General features: G+C 42.0%; 1 protein-coding gene across 2 annotated transcripts in view; it reads right to left on the bottom strand.

Annotated features, from left to right (window-relative positions):
* CNTNAP5 (contactin associated protein family member 5) overlaps positions 1–17,540 on the bottom strand; it is a 302,690-nt gene extending 285,150 nt beyond the window's left edge. For both annotated transcript variants that reach the window (XM_061370154.1, XM_061370155.1), the window contains exons 1-2: positions 17,411–17,540; positions 16,684–17,158 (exon numbers count right to left, since the gene is read on the bottom strand). In XM_061370154.1, coding sequence (XP_061226138.1) covers positions 16,684–16,759 — 76 coding nt within the window. In that variant the 5' untranslated portion in view covers positions 16,760–17,158; positions 17,411–17,540. The remainder of the gene's footprint in view (positions 1–16,683; positions 17,159–17,410) is intronic.
* Between the last annotated feature and the right edge of the window lie 3,620 nt (positions 17,541–21,160).

Here is a 21,160-nt window from a genome sequence, read left to right as displayed (position 1 = left end):
TTCAGCCTGAAAATAAGAAAACCTGATCTGCAGCTTCAGATATATATTTTCCTTCTTCTAGCAGCAACTGTGTCTTTTTTTCGGAAGATGATTTTCCTGAAATCAGGAGTATTACTAGTGCTTTTCATTACTACTGTATCAAAAGACCCTCAGTTTCTCTTCTCTTTCTGTTTTACATAGACTTCCATCATAAAAGAGCACTTCCCATCTTACCAACCACCTCTAATAGAAGACAGACAGGATTGTATCTATCAGCACGACATGGATCAGTTGAAAACTATATTTGATCATGAGGAAGGAGTAAGAATTTAACTGCAGAAAGCCAAGGGAGTCTATGGTGCTAAGCCTGAAGGACAGAGAGGACAGTGATATTGAACTTGTGATGAGAATTACACATCATGGGAGGAGAAGCAGCTCACCATTTAGTTTCTTTGACTTTGAGGCACAGACTAGTCATTGCAGCAGAGGACTGAACAGAAAAAAAAAAAAAAGAAAAGGTCAGTACTTGCACTGTGCCTGGACAAGTTGAAAGCTAGTAATAGACAGCAATCAGCACATGGCCTACATGAAGGTTCTGCTAGATGTAGTCTTCCTTCTTATCACAAACAGCAGCAAGCTCTTGAGCAGAGGACTCAGAAGGCATAAGGTTAACTAGTGATGTCCCTTTCTACACTACTTCTTCGGTATTCCTTAAATGGGACATAATCAGTGCAAAGGGTTTACCCATACACCACAGAAAATTACACCACCACTATGCATGAATTGTATAGTGAAGTACGGAGAGTTTTAAACTCTCCCTGCTATCTGTAATGACAGCAGATTCCTTTAGCTCATCACAGGATTTTTTTTTTTGTGGTATTGCAGAGTGTCAGGGGCTCACCAGCCATCATTAAATGAGAAACTATAGAAAGTCACAAATTAGAAATTCTTAGAAAGGATTGAGTGCAAAAGTCAAACTCCTAACGACTCTTCTTCAAATTATTGTAAATGTCTGATTAAACAGAATATTAAAGCTACTCAATCTTAGAAATGATTCCAACACCAAAAAGTATAACAAAGGCAAAATTAATATATAAAAATGGAAATTAATGGATTTCATCAGGAAACTGTTTGATTCCACAACCTTCTTTTTCAGTTGTATTTTAGTAATTGTAAAAAAATAATTTTCTGTAAGAGCAACCACATCCCAAATATTACCCTACTCTGTACATAGAGCCAAAGGTATGCACGCATACAACTTTCTGTTAAAATGTCATAAAGGGTATAAGGGTAATGCAAAACACAGAAGTCAATAGAAAGATCTGGACATACCTATTCAAGACACTAGATGATCTTAAGGTCCTTTCCAACCCTAACTGTTCTATGATTCTAAGATCAAATTTGAAGTGTTCCATTTACAATAGGAAATTTTGAACTGAATAGTCACACAAGAATTCAGGAGCACCATATTTTGAGGCTTTGATGTCTCATCATGGCTGAGTATTCTTTATTTAATTTCAAGGTGGAGGAAGTAACATTTAGATGATAAAATTAAAAAAGTTAAATTCCTCTAGAAGAAGGGGAAGAGGAAAAACTTATTTTCATCATCTCCATTTACTTTTCAATATTGGGAGTCTATTAGGAAGTATAAATACTTTTCTTCCAATTGAACCATTCTAGCTCCTTATAATGTTTACCGGAACGTTTTACTTCAGTGAGCATACAGAGTACTCATTTCAGTTTCCCATTGCTTAAGTGTGCTATGACTTTTCTAAATGATATGTCAAGAATTAAATCCTCTGGTCTCAACTGAAACTTGTTTATACTGCAAAACCTAACCTCCATAGTCGTAATGAGATTCTGTAGCCATTTGCTTTTCAGACTACAAAGGCAGGTATTTAAATGTTAAGTAAAACAGAGCATCAGGCAGAGAAACATAATGTGACCTGAGAAATGAAGATCATTTCCCCAAAGATTCTTAGGAACAGCACTAGAAGTGCTTTCTTACTTGTTCTTTCATCAAAGCTGACCAGCAACCTTAAAAACTATTCAGCAATTTCTAGAAGACATCCACCTGAAAAAAATCCTTTACTGACCTGTAAAATAGCAGGGCTTTTCTGTATTATAGAATCATGGAACAGTTAGGGTTGGAAAGGACCTCAAGATCATCTAGTTCCAACCCCCCTGCCATGGACAAGGACACCTCTCACTAAGCCATGCCACTCAAGGCTCTGTCCAACCTGGCCTTGAACACTGCCAAGGATGGAGCATTCACAACTTTCTTGGGCAACCTGTTTCAGTGCCTCACCACCCTTACAGTGAAATTCCTCCTTACATCCAATCTAAACTTCCCCTGTTTAAGTTTTAACCTGTTACCCCTTGTCCTGTCACTACAGTCCCTGATGAAGAGTCCATCTCCAGCATCTTTCTAGGCCCCGTTCAGATACTGGAAGGCTGCTATGAGGTCTCCACGCAGCCTTCTCTTCTCCAGACTGAAAAGCCCCAACTTTCTCAGCCTGTCTTCTTATGGGAGTTGCTTAAGACCCCTGATCATCCTCGTGGCCTCCTCTGGACTTGCTCCAACAGTTTCATGTCCTTATGTTGAAGACACCAGAACTGCACACAATATTCCAAGTGAGGTCTCCCGAGAGCAGAGTAGAGGGGAAGGATCACCTCCTTTGACCCGCTGGTCACTCTCCTTTTGATGCACCTCAGGATACGGTTGGCTTTCTGGGCTGCAAGCACACACTGCCAGCTCATGTTATTCTGTAAGAATTTTCTGTATTCAGAAAGGTCCTTTTTATTACCTTACTTATTTGACAGACACTTGAATCTACCAGCATTCAATATTTGAGGGACTCAGCTTTTAATCTAGTTGAAATGATACCGCAACACCTAAGTAACTAAATGTTGCAGCCTGCTGGATCTCAGGTCTTTGACAAGGTGCAATTGAAATTGCTCTACCCGAAAAAAAGTAAAGGATAAAGCTGGAGAAGAAAACCCAGAAAGAGAAGCCATTGTTGACTGTGGTGTTATCAGAAGGAATAAGACTGAAAACTATAGTGAGGGCAGATGGGAAGGTCCAGGCTCATGAAGGAAAATGCTCCTATTTCTTTCCCGTTTGCTCCTCAAGCTCCTCCACCAGTAGCCACCAACTTTCCAAGGCTCTGGAAGAGCTAAAATAAGCATGACTTATTCTGATTTCTCTTATTTTCTTAATTAAACATTTCTTTGCCTCTAAGGAAGCTTAAGAAGAAAAAAAAGTCAAATTCCTGATTAGGTAGATTCACTCTAAGCCTTGTTCATTTCTATAGCTCATGAATGTTTTATTTTGTTTTGATCTTGGTCACTTCAGTGAATGAAGTGAGGCTATGTATTATGTACTGTTTATTCATATATGTACACTAAGTATAAACATAAGATTTATTTGCTAGTATAGGTAAGAATATTACAAGAAGCAGCTTTCAATCACTCCAACAAAACTATCATGAAGTGGGATGATCATATGGTTTATTTGGCTTTGAGCATACTAGTACTAGTCTCAGACTTTCTCTTGGGTACTCTGCTTCACACAAGAGCTTCAATTGAATGAATAGACTTACTGATTAACACAGTGCTTTGAAGTATCATGAATGACATCCACCTTCTTTGATATATTTATGCTCAAACGTAAGTTACATGGAAAGGAGGAGGGGTTTCCCATCACCATTATTTCCTAATTGAAGAAAACCTACAAGTATACATACATTGTGTCTAGCTAAGAGGAACTAAACTCTGCTACCTTTACTATCAGCTTACTGAGTTTCTTAGTTAAGCATTATTCCAAAAAAACTTTTAATTCTTTGAGGGTTGGAGGATTTGTTTACTATTCTCAGACTAGAATGGTCTGGCTGCTCTCTTCAAACTAGTTATTTCCTAGACATCAAGACTGCCACCAGTCACTGACATACAAATATGCCAAAGAAGCAGCAGATTCATTTGCATTCATACATAGCCTTCAGAGCAGAGACTTCACTGTTATCATCACTGGCATGAAAAGATCCTCCCACTAGGATGAAGACCTTGTTTTTCACACTTACACAGAAAACCCCTTCCTACCCTGAAGTAGTCTAAATCAATTACCCTTCTCTGTGCATCTCATGGAAGAGAAGAACAGGCATTTCCAGCTGTGAACTGTTTTTATCCCTGCCTGAACATTGAATTAAGTGCCTGTCTTGGAATTTACAAAGCTTATCTTGCACATGACTATAGATTTGCTCTAAATTTCCTCTAAGCTAAGATTACAGTTTCCTTTAACGCAAGAAATAAAAGGGAATAACCCTTCTCTTGTGCAGTTCTCTTGGCTATCTCAGGATGTTTTTTTTTTTATAGTCATAAATAACTGGTTATCATTCTCTACCTTAACATGAATGCACCATTTCCATCACACAATCATAGGGAAATACAAGTTAGCTCTGCCCATGTGCCATATAGGAAGGACTGGAAGGGCACAGTGCTCAAAGAATTTTTCCTCTTTTCCTGGCTCACAGCCAACCAGTCCGTAGCTTTCATATTGAAGACTGCATAGGTTTACATAAAAATTGGAAAAGTTGCTGCACATAGACCACTATGGAAGTCACTGGGGAGAGCCAGAACAATCACAGTGGTTTAGATACTCCTTTATGCATTGATGCAGTTAGTACTCTTCAAATGTTGTAATAGCATTATCACTACTATTAAGTCCCTGCCTAGCATAAGGGTTTCTCTCTTACCCATGTAGTTAGGTGTCTGAATACAATAGAAGAGTTGAACGCTTAGCCCTAATGAGATAAACCAGATAAGCTCAAAGCAATTAAACACTTCACCGAACTATGCCCCGGAAAACTTTCAAAAAGTCAGACATCAAATCCAGGCCTTGCAAATGTGAAAACGGTGCCTCTCCTCTAACACCCACACGTTCATCCTAACATTTAGGAGGTTTATGTTAATTTTCTCATGCTACATTTTTCAGTGCATAAGAAAAAACATGATTGCAGTTGTAATTGTGGTGTGCCCTTGTAAAGTCTGTCAGGTGTTAGAATACTGATCCCACTGCCTGTGTTAATTAGATGAAGTTGAAAAAAAAAAAAAAAAAAAAAAAAAACCACAACAAACAAAAAACAACAACCCAGGCACTATAAATCAGATGTTAAGGTGGCAGGGGGAGAGAGTAGGGAGAAAATCTGTTCTGTTTTAGCTCTGACTCACTGTCTGCTTGCAATCAGAGAAAGGATGTCAAATCAGGAGTTCCTTATTTAATTCACACAAATCATAGATGTCCCACCCAGTGACAGAATTGGTGGGTTTGGGTCAAGCCTGTCACAGCAAGTAAAATAAGTATTTGCTGTGAAATGAGTCATGGTGGTTGATACCTCCTTCCATAAGACGAAGTGGAAAATGACTTCTGATTTAGCAAGCAGACCTTTCTTCTATCTATTCTGCTGAAGTCTCAAGAAAGTAGGCTAATTCTTTCATACTGGTTGACCTTGCCCAACAAAGTCAATCACAACTCCTGAGCCAAAGTACAAATGAGAAGCACATCTCAGATTCTTGTGTGAAAAATATTTTGGGCTTTTGCAAACATTCACTGATGAAACTGAGTGTGTAAACTCATAACGATGCAGTAAAAAGACTTTGACTTATGTGCAGCCTCTTTGGAGGAGGCCCCGAAGAACAGTACCAGCTTCCAGATGAAGATTTTAAAAAGAGAAGATTTTATAATTTGCAAACAGATCTAAGGTTTAGTTAGAACGTCTATGCAGACTTTCATACACTGTCATGAACAGCCTCATGTACCTAATATTACTAGCAGAAAATTAGCTACATTTTCCAGGCTGGAACAAGCTTTCATCTACCCACCCAGAAGTACCAGCAATGTGAGCTCAAAAAAGATAGCCAGTAATACCTTAAAACTATCAGTTTTTCAGAGCGTTTAAAACGTTTCCTTTAATGCTTGTAAAAAGTTATCATCGCAATTTAATTATGTGTTATAGTGGCCAGTATTCACCTCAACTCAGCTCAACAGAACAGGAGGACCCAAGAAACAGTAAAACTGTTGATGAAATATCAAGGATGCTAAAGGGTGTGCAGCTTCAACTTATTCTATTGTTAATAAGTCGGATACAAGTCATAGAATATGACAGAAAAGCAGCCCAATGCACTCCAACATGATGTACTCAAAAGTAGCAGCAACCATCAGGAAAATAAAGTTTTTCGTATTGACAGGTACAAACACATCTTGTATTGCATACATTGCCAGACAGGTTTTAAGGAAAATAAAATTCACAGGAGAACAATAACAAGGATTTTACACACTGGAGGAACAGAGTTCTGAGGAAAAGATGATATGAAATTTGAGTCATTCACTTCATTTTCAGGAAGTTTAGTCCAGGTCCTAGACGAAATGAGTCTGCACAAGAATCCAGTGGATAACTGTCCAAAAATAATGAGAATTAATATTATATATAAGATTAGCTCTACACTTAAGAAGCAGAGCTGGGAAAAGGGAATTTGATAATCTATAAATATTTGAATGCTGCAAGCTACATCTGATTGAAGTTAATCAAATTTTCATTTTCTTTTCCAAACAGTCTCTGTGAAAAATGCCATAGCTCTTAAATCTTGCTAGGGTTTGCTGAAGGAGGTTCTTCCTCTGAAATCAAAATGCAAACAATTTTGATACAAAATTAAAAAAAATAATAAAGCAACAAACAAACCCCCCTGAATTTTGGAGAGCAAGTAGGAAGAAATCCAACGTCACTGCTCTCTCCAAGGTTTCTCTTCTCCCTTCTATCTGCTGCCCTGTTTCATGTCCAAGTAAGCAGCTGCACCAAGGGTAGGGCAGTGTAAGCATACAGTGTCCATCTATAATCTATTATATCCAAGTTACTATTCTCTTTCAGAAACTTCCTAGGTACCTTTAGACAAAACATTTTAGTTCCTCTGAAGCACCGTGTATGTAGAGGTACCGATGTTCCCCCTCCTGCTGACATGACTGTCCAGAAGCAGATGGGTAAATTCTGACCCAGATTATCTGAGTACACTGCATCCTGCATGTTCCAGAGTATTTGGTCTGGCTAGGAGATGTTCACTTTGGGCATATTCATAGACATGTAGAGACCATGGGAAGACCAAGAACCCTTACAGCTACTAAAATGATGCTATCATTACTCACAGAGGTAGTTTCCCCAAAGAGTATGTAGAAGAGGTGCACCTGAAGTGCTCCCAAGACTAGCTTTAGAGCACTATATCCTCTGAACAGAAGCTCCCTCTCCATTTTGCCTGCAGGTTCTTTGGTTTAGCTTACCCTCTGCACTGTAGAGAATGAGTGCTCCTTAGCTCGTAATCCTGTGGAGCAGGCATTGCTCATAGTCTATTAAATATTTAGACCTTCATATAACAAGTAATGCTGTTAACTTGTTTGACTTAAATTATACCCCACTGGCAAATAAAATTAGAGAAGATTTGAGTAAATCTACCTTTTAAAACAAAAGCTGATTTTCTCTGTGTTCAGCCTTTTGTAGGATTAACTTGTTTAATGGGTTCGTATGTGCACACTGGTTATGTTTTTGTGGATACTAGACAATGAATTATTCATCGAGGGGGGAAATCTACAACATGAATTTTCATAACATATTTAGTCCCTTTTGTCCTATTCATAAATCAGTCCTGATTACTACAAAAGAGTGTGTTGCTCCTGACAGTTCACTGATGACTCACTTGGTCCATTAATTCAGACCTCCTCATTGAGAGAAAGGAAATTAGGAAGCTGCCTAATTTCCTAGTAATGGGAAACTGGAAGAAGATCCTTTGTGACTTCCCTTCTTCCCCTACACAGAACAGACTCCATTGCCTGCTCCTTTCCTTATTTACAGACACATGCTTATTCTCTAGTAAAAAAATGACATGCTCCAGTGATTTGCATAAAAGGAAAGAAGAAAACGGCCTTATTAATCTCAGTAGGTTGTTTTCATGACCCAGAAGGAGGACAGAGAGCAATGGTTCATAGTATCTACATCAGAAATGGGTGAAATTTAGGCCCAAACATATAGAGATATCACTGAACTAATATGGGAATGACAATAGCTATGTCACTGGTGACATAGATCACAAGGTATTTGTCTCTGTTGCTGGACTGCTGACGAGCTGTCATCACTGAAGAATCATTGTCATAGAGGAACAATGCCTCACCATTTAAAGCAGAAGTAAATGGAATGTGCCAATTTTTATACAGCCAGCACAGCATTTATCAGCTGCTTATTGCCCAGCTGGGAATGAAGAAAGGATTCTACCCATTTGAAAATTATTATTATTTGCGACTATATTGGCAACACAGTACACTGAATAGTTTCAGAAGAAAAAATTATGCTCCAGAATTCCTAAGGGCCAACACTCAATCCTTCACAATACACACAATAAGACAGAAAATGAAAACACATTTATTTCCTTTCCAATCCAATTGCTACTATGCCACAATGGTTAGTATTGAATACCATTCTGTTTCATGCATTGAAGCTCTATGCTAAACTCTAATTACCAGTGTCAAAAGGGAAGCATTCCCCAGAATGATACCATAGTTATTCATTGCAGTTTCCACTGTTGCTGAATACCTGTTGAATATTTCTGAGTACTGGGCTGAAAGGAGTTCAGTGTGTCCCACTGCCATGCTATGCTTTTACCCCATAAAGATCATGCAATCCCAGGCAATTAACAGTTTGGAAAAGAGTACATTAACACCAGCCGCTAAAAACCTATTATAGTCTAGAATGGCATAAAATAAGCAATTACAAAGTTAGCTTTTCCTTGTTACTGCTCTTAGGAAACCATGTAGATTCATAGAAAGGTTAGGATTAGAAAGGACCTTAAGATCATCTAGTTCCAACCCCTGCCATGGACAGGGACACCTCACATTAGACCATGCCACCCAAGACTCTGTCCAACCTGGTCTTGAACACTGCAGGGATGGAGCATTCACAGCTTCCTTGGGCAACCTATTCCAGTGCCTCACCACCCTAACAGGAAAGAACTTCTTCCTTTTATAGCTAACCTAAACTTCCCCTGTTTTAGTTTAAACCCATCATACCTTGTCCAATCGCTACAGTCCTTGATGAAGAGTCCCTCTCCAGCACCCCTATAAGCCCCCTTCAGATACTGGAAGGCTGCTCATGAGCCTTCTCTTCTCCAAGCTGAACAGCCCCAACTTCCTCAGCCTGTCTTCATATAGGAGCTGCTTGAGCCCCCTGCTCACCCTCGTGGCCCTCCTCTGGACTTGTTCCAACAGTTCCATGTCCTTTTTATGTTGAGGATACCAGAACTCCACACAATACTCCAAGTGAGGCATCCAGAGAGCAGAGTAGAGGGGCAGGATCACCTCCTTTGACCTGCTGGTCATGCTCCTTTTGATGCAGCCCAGGATACGGTTGGCTTTCTGGGCTGTGAGCGCACACTGGTGGCTCATGTTCATTTTCTCATCGACCAGCACCCCCAAGTCCTTCTCCACAGGGCTGCTCTGAATAAATTCTCTACCAGTAACACTGATGCTCATTAAAGATACCCCTTAACCTCAAATCTGGGGGTGTGCTGTCCAGCATGGAGAGTGCTGGCCTGTTAGAAGCTAATCACTGGTGTAATATGTCTGATGTTGACCATGACAGGAAGGAAGTCACAGAGACTCTACCTAGCAAGTTTCCAGCACCTACACCTAACCTATTGATAAGCCAGACTCTATGGTCAGGAATCTAGACTTTCCAGGCCCAATATAAACACACCAACACAATTCTGGATCTGAAACAACCTCCAAATCTTTAATCAGTGCTATTGGTGAATGTTACTTTAAATCCACCTACTTAAGTAATCACCATTCATGACAAAACAGAAATCCCCAAGCAGCTGTAATCCAAACCCAGTTGCAATTAGACTCAAACTGAGAGGAAAATCTACTAGTTCACTTAAACCCCCATTTGCACCCTGGTTCACCAGAAACTTGCTCTGATCTGCTACACACCACCTCACAGGGTTCCGACTCCAAGTCTGACTCCTCTGTCTGATTTGGCATGTGCATATATGGTTAGGAAGAAAGTTACGCTGATCTACTGTCACTGATAAAGAAGGAGACTGTCGTTTTTGCCATTTGATTAATTTCTTGTCATTTCTTTCTAACACTAAAACCTTCTGCCCAACCAGGAAGCTATCACCAAATACACATGTAGGGTCTAACAAAGAGCAGAACAAGCATATCTTTCAAAATTACTTCCACAGAATACTTCTGGCATGGAAGAAACAAACATTTTTATCACAGATGTCCATAAACTCACCACATCCTGTTGTCCTGTCTGTAGCACACATCTGATATTTGGGGATATTCAATGCCTATGCAGGTTGACACCTCTGAGGTTGTATTGGAGACTGAGGTTGAATACTGGCAAGTTCCTTATTATGATAGAGAAACACAGGGTAAAATAAAAAATACTATTACCTAGAAAAACCATTCTGTCCCTCTGAGCTCCAAATCTTATTTTCAGCTAAAGTACTACATTTGTACATTCAAAAAATCAACTCTTAAGCTTTTAATTCACAGGTTACAAACTAAAATAATAATTGAAGCAACCAGTGCTCTAATACCTGTTTAGTATTGCAAATGGGTAGGTTCATACTGGCTTCCACTGCTTTATTCAGAACCTGTGTTGATAATCTCTGAGCACAAACTCTTGTAGAAAATGAACCAAGTTAATCTATGCTCCATCATATGTTTGTAAGAATATAGAGAAAGAGCTACTATCCTGCAGAGGCAAAACACATACAGAAAAATGGGATTTCCTCTCCTGGAATATAGATCAGGAAAGATCCTTCATGACATTTGCAAATGGCTTCATGCTCTCTTACTAAGCTACTTGCCTTTGTTTTTGGAGCAAATGCAAGCCAAAATCTGAAATACTTTCTTCATATTTATTTAGAGAGGCAGTTACATCACCACAGTAAGAACTACCTTTTTTTTAACTGCTTACTAAAACAATTAATTAAAAATAAATAATGTTTTGGCATCTCTTTTTCCTCTAGATTCTATATTGCATTGTTTTCATAACTTAAAACATCTTCAGCTGCACTAATTCAGTGAACAGATGGTATTATCAGCCCACAAGAATCTGTAGAGGGCAATTAGAAAATTCAGATACAAGATTAATACAAGGAAATTAATTATCAATTATAACAGTCCAGCACTGTGTACTGTGTTTTGCTCTGACTCTACAGAGACATGCTAATAGGTCTACTGGTGCTTCCAGCTTTACCAAGTGATGCATTCAAAGCCTCTAAGAATTGCTTGTAATTTTAAACTTTCATTACATCAAAATTATACTATTCTTTTCCCCTCTTGCTTTGTTTAAGTAGACACAACTTAGTTAAGAATGAAGAAACCCATACCAGTCCATGTCCCTCTTACTGAGGAGAAAGAAAATGTTCAACCAGCTCTTTTCTCTTTTGCACCCTTCTTTTCTGTATAGACCCAGAAGACACATGTCCAGCATGTCCCTTTTTTCAGTGAGACTGCAGCAGTCTGAAAAGGTGAATGATGCAGGACCAGACTATCTTTCCCCCAGTTCTGGGAGCAGAAAAACACAGCACAGTCAGTTATTTTAAAAATAAGCACAGCAGATTACCTGGTGCCCTATATAGACATCCCTCTCCCCCAAACACTTGGTAGGACTCTGGGGGCTGGTAGGCTAATGGAAAGCAGATGCATCTACAGAGCCTCTGTCACATGTGATGCTGGCAGATATACCTGCAGTTCTGTGTTTCTGCCATTCTCATCCCTTTCAGAATGGGAGGGTCAGGGAGGGTAACAAAGATCAACTTTGTCAAGTCAGCTGAAACCTGTCACATTCATAGAAAATGTATTTTGAAGGAAAAAAAGAAAATGCTATCCCACACTCACACTGCCTTCAGATTCTTACTCATTTCAGTATCCAGCTACCCAAATTCCACTTGCTTCAAATAGCAGCAGAGAAAAGGGAGTGAGGGGAAAGGGAAATGGGGAGCCATCTACAGACTTAGAAACTATTACAGGGTAAATATGGATATGAACTAATAACAGAGAATGGGACATAATCATACCATAGGGGATCAACCCAATTGATCCCAAAGGACTCATTTTAGATAGATTCTCACACTGGTTGCACATTTATCTCCAGGCTTGCTTATGACACACTGCCTCAGTTTCCAATTGGTAAAGGAATCATTACAGTGATTAAAAGACATTCATCAGTCCTACACTTGCTGGGGTGCTGTCAGAAGCCTGTACATGCCATGTGCTGGGAGAGCTTCACAAGTGTGTTGTTCTACCCAGAATCACCATATTTTCCACTTGAAGTCTATACTCTGCACAAATGTACCAGCGCATTTGAAAACAAAACAATTTGTTCTTGGTGTTAACTTACATAAAAAATCCTGCTGCATTTGCCTGACATTAAGAAAACAGAGGAAAAAAAAAAAAAGTCCAAGCAGACTTGGTACTGAGATGATAAGATGATAATAACCCTGGAGAGATTCCTGTTAGCTGGCTATGCCATCTGCCTAGAGGATGCAGAATCCAAGGACTGCTGTAGTCCATGCAAAGACCAGCTTTAAGACTGATGCAAAGTCAAGGAAAGCTAGTTGAGTCAAACCGATTGAAAGCTAGATAATGATAGTGCAAGAACAGCAATGATCGGCAGTGGGTCATTCACAGCCTTTCTCTCAAGTCTCATTAATCTGTCCAATTTCTTGTTGCATCTGAAGGCACAAAAAAAGCTAAAATCTGTAGTTTTTTCTCCCTGTATGGAACTAAAAGGAGAAAAGCAGGTCTAAAAACTATGCTCTTGTAAAAAACCTTTAAGTACCAGAGTCAGATATGTGTCTGATCCCTTTACTCAGCGTGAAAGCAAATGAGCCACAAACTGAGATCAGATGATCAATATTCTACCTATTTCAGCAGATCTCTTCAAAACTTAGTGTAGTATTTCTGACCACATGGATAGAAAGGTCACTGTTTAAGAGACCTCGTCTTTACCACTGCTGACCCGACAGGTCTCATGCATGCTGTTACAAGTCCCAGATATACCTGCTAATCTTGATGGCCTCAAGTACCCAGAATTCAATTTTCTCTGTAAGTTTCCACTTACACTTGTCCGATTCCAGCACAGCTACCATCAATTTAGATCACTGCAGAAGAGTACCAAAATCAGAGTGAACACTTTCATTGCCTAAAGTTTCCTTGACCAAGAAATGTTACATTTTCTTATTTTTTTCCCCCTATTTCAAAATAAACAGAAATACAGACACACACCACGTACCTTTTAACTGAATAATTAAAGACAGCGTTCTGTAAGACCACGCCTAAATCTACTGCAGAGTAGTGAGCCATACTTTGACCATGTGTTTCAATAAGTTCAACGTGAGATCTGTTTGTACTGCACGTTGCATTTCTGCAGCTTCAGCTAACACACATGACCAGATATAAGTGCAAGGTTTGAAAGTCCCATAATCAGGTAATAAGTGCTAGTGAGCGGGATAATAAATGCACTGATTCTGCGGGAGGAGGAAGAGGCTGTATTCAGAAACAGAAACACAGTCATTCTGAGCATAACTTCCACAATGGGAGTTAGAAGTGGACACTTCTCCAGGAAGTTTTTTTAATACGTTACATTTTTCTGGCCTTATGAGAAGTCAATCAAGAGAGATATAAATAAGGGGGAGAGGACCACAATGTGCAAAATGACAAAAGGAAAAATTTCTAAGGTAAACACCACCACACCAGGTGGACGATCAGTAATCAGAAATGCTCTTGCAGTGTTTTTCTGCAGCTGTAAACTAGCCCTGAACCGCTAGGTCAAAAGGGTTGGGAAAAACACAAGTCCATTTCTCTTTCCATATTTTCACTATTTCCTTCTCTCTCTAACTTTAAATCAAAAATAAAATTAAAAAAAAGGGGGGGAGGGGAAAAAAATGCATTCAACAATGAGAAGTCCAAAGCTACTAATGTTTCCAGATCACAGAATACGCTGCTAAAGGGCAACTAATTTGTTATATAGCAGGCAAGGCTTTGTGTCTCCTTGTCTGCCTGATAAATGTAGACATTTCTGTTCCCCTAGATATCATATGCACCACATTTCCAGTGTTACGTACACGGCCATTTATTCATTTTCTAGTAATTAGTATCCTGGGGACAAATCCTATTGCCACTCTCTTTACCCAATGCAATAAAATATTGCGGAAAGCAAAGTGGGAGGAATTTCTTCTGTTTTATTAGCATTTGCTAATTTTAATCTTTCTAATGATGTCTACTGACCCCTAGCCTGTAGCTGTGTTTCAAAGCAGATTCTTTAACAATTTTTTGTTTAATTAAAAACAATTACCAAAGAGGAAATTGGAATCAAATACCTCAGCAGTGGGGAAGCTTTTGACTTACTCAGGACTTTTACTTTACAGGAACTAAGTGAGAGGAGTATAATTTTTAAGAGTTGCCTAATTTAGAAGCAAGAAAAAACCCCATCAGATTAATGACAGGCTAAGTATTAGGAAGAAAACTAAGCTGCATTCTTCCTCCCAGAAGCATACTCCTTTGCCCACTGAAAATCCTGTTCCCTGTTCTGTTCTTATTTGCAAAACCTATCAGAAACAAGGCTGTTGCAGCCATGGTAAATGTACTGGTACAGCCAAACTGCTCAAACGGACAAAGGAACAGGAGCAATGTTTTTCTATTTGTTCTTTGGCTTTCAGATACAAGGACCTCAGCTTCTGGCATCAGCCTCCCTCAGGCTTCCCATATGGGGTATTTGGTAACTTCTCTTGGAAAGTTTACTGGCTACCCAGGAGCTCAGTAATCCTTACAGGCAATGGCACTTTTATGCAGCCATTTAAATATCCTTCAGGATACTACTTACAGGCACATAACATTGAACACTGTTACCCATATATAAGATTTCTTAGCCCAAAACTGAGGAAAAGAGCACAGCCTCCCTGAGCTCCAGCATACAGAGATGATTTATTTAAGAAGGTGATGAATTTTCATACTGGATGCAATTACTGAGGACCATGCACACCCACAGATACCTTTACATGCAAACCTAACAAGGTTCCTGGGGAACTTGTAGCTATTACAGATTCACAGGCTCCTTCACTCAGCTCCTGGGAAAGCTCTTACAGCTGATTCCATGCTAATTCATTGCCCAATGAATAAGTAAAATCTGTACAGTATAATAAAATCATTGATCATTATGGTTTAAAAAGATTGACTCCTAAATATTTAGGAAGCAGTGTGTACTCAATGGAAATGTTTATTGGCACTGGGAAATTAAACTGTCACCCATGAAATAGTAAAACTCATTAATGCAGAGTTTCTTTTTAAGCATTAGGAATTAACTTTATGACTGCATCAGTAATGATAAGCCTCAGCCTTAAATCGCCTGCCATTTAGTATATGTGAACATTATTAAAACATATTAACCGTAATTTAATTGATTGAAAATTAAGAAAAGGTGAAGAAAAAAAGGATCTAGGGAAAGGTTCAACGCCAGCTCCCTTGGCAGCGCTTCCCAGCGGGAAGGAGGGGACAGGGGCAGCCGGCCGCGGGGCAGCCGGCCGCGGGGCAGCCGGCCGCGGGGCAGCCGGCCGCGGGGCAGCCGGCCGCGGGGCAGCCGGCCGCGGGGCAGCCGGCCGCGGGGCAGCCGGCCGCGGGGCAGCCGGCCGCGGGGCAGCCGGCCGCGGGGCAGCCGGCAGAGCAACAGCGCCCTCTAGCGTCCACAACGCCCCCGCGGGGCCCTCACCCGCCCAGCGCCGCCCGACGGGTCGCGTCCGCGAGGGAGGCCGCGCACGGTGAGGCTCTGCTGTGCTCCCTCCGGTACTCGCTGCTTTCTCGGGGGAGTGCAGGTCATGGAGCATCCTCTTCTCCGGGCTACAAGGCCCACCAGCGCAGAAGGTCTCCGGCTGCACAGAGCTTGCCAAAGCGCCTGAAGAGCCCCCGCTGGTGCTCGCCCGCCAAGGTATGGCAAAACCCAGCGGCAGGGAAGGCTCCTGCCTGTGGGGACAGACTCCGCTGGCACCACCGGCAGTGCCAGCACCAATACTCGGGAAACTTATAAAGGGACTCTCGCGGAAGGGGGAGCGAACAGATATTTTCCAGCGGGGCTGCTGTGGGGGAAGTGGGGGCGAAGAGTCCGCCCCACGCCCGCGCCACGCCCGTGGGAACCGACGGCACCGGCTGGGACAAGGGAGGATTCCCGGCGCCGCCAGCGCAACTCTGCCGGGTTGGAGCATGGCTGTGCCCGAAAAATCCCGCACCCCCCGACCCATGGGGGAAGGGCCGACCCCTGCCAGCCCGGCGAGCAGAGCCAGCACCAGCAACACTGGCTGCAGAACAAGGCGGCCGGAGGAAGGGCAGAAAACGGTGAGGGAGAGGAAACCGGTAAGCGGCTTGTTGCAGGCTCCCGCTGCTCCCGCTCACGTCCGCATCCGCACCGGGAGGACGGTGGCGAGCAATCTGTTAATCTGGCCGCAACTTTACATTTCTAAGCTCCATCAGCAAACCGGAGCTGCGCTAACTTTCTTAGAGGTCACGCTGCAATAACCCTCATTTCCAAGGAGTTTTTTTCCCATCTCTCCCTGCCACCACCCTCGCCCAAACCCCAGACAACCCCTTGCGCTCCTTCTACTCACAGTTTGGTGCAGTTAATCCCAGGTGCCAAAAACTGAAGAGCAGTAGAGTGAAGCCCCCGAGGACTTCGGAATCCATGTTCAGCCCCGGAGGGAAAAGCTAGCCGCCCGCCTGTCTCCTCCGGTCCCAGTCTCCGAGAGCCTCCCAGCCTGTGTGCGCTCCCTTTTCCGCCTCTCATTTACACCATTCAGCATCCAGGAAGGCAGTGCTGGCTAAGGGGACACCGGGGCCAGGATCGGCCGAGGAACTCTCCTCCGCGGTTCTTGGAGGAGCAGCTCCAAGCGCCGGCGGCAGCTCCCGAGCCGAGCCCGCTCCCCCGGCTGTTGCCGCTGCGATTCACCTTGCGAGCTGCGGCCGGGAAACAGCAGCCGGGCGCTGGGCACCTCCTTATAGGCGAGAGCCTCGCTGCTCTCCACCTCCGCCCAGCCCCCTGGAAGTCACTCCTCCTCGCCTCCCAGGGAGGATCCTTATTGCAATCTTCACGCGTTTTTGATAAGCATCAGAGTCACGGAGTAAATCAGACGCCAGGAGGGAAAAAAAAAAAAAAAAAAAAAAAGGCAAAGAAAAATGAAATCTTTTTTTTCTCCTTCTTCCCCTCACCCCCCCCCCCCCCCTTTCCTCTTCTTTAGGTACTGCTGTGGATGAAACATTTTAAAGAGCGCCCAGCTCAGTTGTTTGCTTATGAATACATACAATACATACTTACATACACATAATTAAAATATACACACATATCCCGGCACATATAGCACCGGCACAGCCCGACGGGCTGCAGTCCCGCTCCCGGAGCTCAGCTTCATCCCCAGGCAGTAGGCATGGTGCCTCGGACGGGGCAGACGCTTGATCTGCTCTCCTTCTGCGGGGGTCCAGTACCCCCTCGCCGAGCCCTCCCAGCACACAAATGGAAGCAGTTCCGGGGATGTGGACTGGACCAGACCAGCACCCTGCGGTTGCATCCCGCTCCCATCTGGAGAGGGAAATGCTTGGCAAATCTGGATTTCATGACGGGTTGATTAGCTGACTGCTCAGCTGCTGAACAGGCTGTGGTTGTCTTCCAGAATGGGGGTACAGAGAAGCAGAGTTTGAAAAACAGCCTTCTGGAGAGCTCCCTGAGCTCGCACCTTGGGCCGTGCCTGGCCGCCTCCTGCACACCTGCACACACGGGGGGTACATGTCCTCTCAGGAGCTCCAGCAAAATCACTGCTGAGATCTCACTTTGTTGCTTTAATATGGCATCACCCAGCATCAATAGAGTGCTGCATCAAAGGTCAAAATTGCATCAGTGATTCCACTGTAATCTGCAAGGAGAGTGTGTTTGGACCATAGAAGTCTTTGGGGGGTAGGGGGAAAGTGGCTGGTCCTCAGCCATAATCCCTTACAATGGTGAGGAGTAACCAAAAGAAACAGACTGTTCACCAAAGCCATCCTAATTTGCCAATGCAGAGTGGAAGTTTAAATTGCCAGCATGTAGTAAGCCTTATATTAAAAAGTAAGGATGGTGGAAGAAAGACATCACACTTAGCTATTACATACTGTGCCAAAGAGAGGTGTCAGGGCGACATCTTAGCTTTAAAGGGACACAGCCTGGAAAGCAAAAATCCACGTTTAAAAAATGACATTATTTCGCCTTCTGTTGTTACAAGTGACACAAGTGACACAAGGTTAACAGGGAGGAAAGCTGCCTAGCACTGAGGCTTTCAGTCAGAGTCAATAGAGGATTTAGCCAGGCAAAACTAAGACTTAGGAGGAACTTAAAAGCCTAATGAGCTCTCCAAATCAGTTGCTTTTGGCTTTAAATACCGTGCACACCGAGGCTGCACACATCAGGGTTTCATCTTTCCTCATGAAAGACCTGACCCAGTTGCTCTGTGCTTCACTTACGTGTGAGCCCAGTGAGACTTTTGGGAACTAGGGGTAAGAGTCAGTCCAAGGCTAATGCATCTACATGAGGTATCTGCTTTCTCCTCCAAAGGCCCTGAAAGAGGTGTTCAACTAATCACCAGGAAATGTTAGTGTAAGGGCACAGACACCTTCTCTGTGCAGGCCCGTTTTTGAAGGGAGTGGGCTGTGCTCATTTCCCTCAGTGAGTAAGGGAAAACTACAAGTTTTCTGATCCTAGTCAGAAACATCTCATCTTCCCCATACTGATCATATACAAAGCTCTGGCCCAGAAGCTACGAACTGTATTGCTTTGACACATTGGGCCAGGAGGCTGTAGTATTGAGAAAATCATGTTATTCACTTGGGTTTTTCAGGTGAATAATCAAGCTTTAGAAGTGCTAGCAGTGATTCCAGACCTACCACTTGAGTAAAGCTAAGCAGTAGAATATATCAGAAAGCTTAAAGCTAGAGTGCATTTGCTCTAGAGACACACAAGTCTTTGACACACTCACAACTTTGCAGCTATGTGTTCTGAAATTAGCAGAGGAATTCAGAATAAGAAGATTAAATATGGGATGGTTTTTTTCATGCTTTCCTTTTTTTAAAAAAATGATTAAGATTAAATGGACTGTTTCAAATATTTTCAGTGTCTCTAAACTATCTGGCACATTGGTTCACTTTGTAACTGACTCACTGAACTAATTAGTGGCTTGTTTATAGGAAAGCAGATGTGGAAATGAGCTATGCAGACTAATTAAAAGCTGTCAGTAAATATGAGCCCAATCCTGCACTGCATCCCAGTGGTCACCAATATGGATCTGACTACAGGATCTGGACCCCAATTATACCACTGGTTTTCAAATCACACTTGTGAGACCCATCTCTCCCATAAGCTCCTTTGTATCATAAATGCCAGGCAGGTGCCTTCAGATTTGTGAATGTTTGGGTGCAGGAGCACTACAACTGAGAAGTTATGACTGGAGTGGAGGGCTACGCAGCTGTTTGTTGCAGGAAATTATGTAAATAATGTCAGGTTTAAGGGGGTTTTGCCAGCAAGATTTTTATTAGGGCAAATTTATTAATCACTATTAAAGCTGTTCAGACAAAAAGTATGGCTCATCCTCAGCCACAGATCTGAGTACCCTGGGTTTTGGGAAAACTCAGTTGTTGATTTAGTTTTAGTGTATCTGGACTTTATTCAAAATGACTGTGATGGTTGCCACCGAAAACAATGCAAGCCTTGGCAATCAGTGAAGTTTTTGTTACATGTATAGTAATTACTCCTTTCTATCTCAGTGGTAACTCCCTTTCTAACTCCTTTCACTGTGGCACGTTTTCTTCTCTTCGATGAAAGCAAAGCTGACTTAAAGAGTGAAAGCCCTGAGATCTTTCTTTTAAATTCCACCTCTTTGACACATCTTGGTTATAGCCTTTTGACAGTCACTCGATATTCATTCCCTGTTTGTTATACAAGGGGAACACACACTACCTCATCACATACAGATGCCAGGAGGAGAAATATCCTAATTTCTGGCATATGTTCAGAGTCTGCAGTCGTGGTGATCATATGAGCACCTCTGTAGTTTCAGAAGCAATGTAGATCATGATTAGATCATCTGGGGCTGTATAGAAAGGGGTCCATTAGTTCTGCGTGAGAAAACCTAACATGGGCATTCAGTTCTACTCCTTCCCAGTGGCAGCCATGTGCCTGTATTAATGCTGCTCAGGACACAAGCAATAGAGGACCTGCATGATGGGCAGAGGAAGACAGGCAGCATTAGACCAGTAGCTGTTCCTGTCACAGTATTACTGGCTTGACAGTGCAAGCAGAAAGTAGCTGAAATTCAGCATTTAGTTTTTCAGCCCCAGTGTCCTGCCCAAGTTTGTTCTACCAGTCTGGAGCCTTATTATCTAGGCAGAAGGAGCCATTTGTGGGACTTAGATGGAAGAATATGGAGAGCAACAGAAGGACATGAACACATAAGGAAGAGCAGGAAAAGCTGGATGCCACCATAGAAATAAGGGTATGCATTTTTGAAGGAGAAATCTTTTTAATTTAAATGTTTATCTGTGATCAGATAAACTTGTTTTCTTTCCTAGAAACAGTAAACAGCATTAATACCACTATAACCCGTATTAAGTTTGCCACTAGAAGCAATAATATTTAACCCAATACAATCAATCCAGCTGTTTAGGTAATTGCAGCTGGAAGCTTTATGACTTATCCCAACCCTATAACATTCAGGGAAGGAGAATATGCATATTCTTTATACTTATGTATCTTAATTTTGGAGAGCACATACTACCACGTACGTCACTGTATGTGGCTTTTGGATCACCTGTTACTGTTTCCTGTTGATAATTGATAACCTGATGATTCCTCTTTTCAAGGAATTTGAAAAATATCATGTTTCTTATAAAACACCCTAAAGGTCATGTAAAAAAAAGAAACCTAAAGGTTTGTTTTGGTTTTTTTTTTTTTTTTTTGGAGGGGGGGGTTCTTAGAGTTCTCCCCTATAAAAAGAAAGGACTCATTCATTAGAAAGAATATGTGGGAAGCTTTCATAAAACACATTGACCCCAAACAGGTGAATGCAA

This window comes from Neopsephotus bourkii, unplaced genomic scaffold, assembly GCF_033783945.1.
Source record: "Neopsephotus bourkii isolate Nb327-2 ecotype Australia unplaced genomic scaffold, CSIRO-AGI_Nbou_v1 NB_1526, whole genome shotgun sequence".
NCBI classification, from domain to species: Eukaryota; Metazoa; Chordata; class Aves; order Psittaciformes; family Psittacidae; genus Neopsephotus; species Neopsephotus bourkii.
The sequence above is the reverse complement of the archived record's forward strand: the minus strand, read 5'-3'. Positions and strand labels throughout refer to the sequence as shown.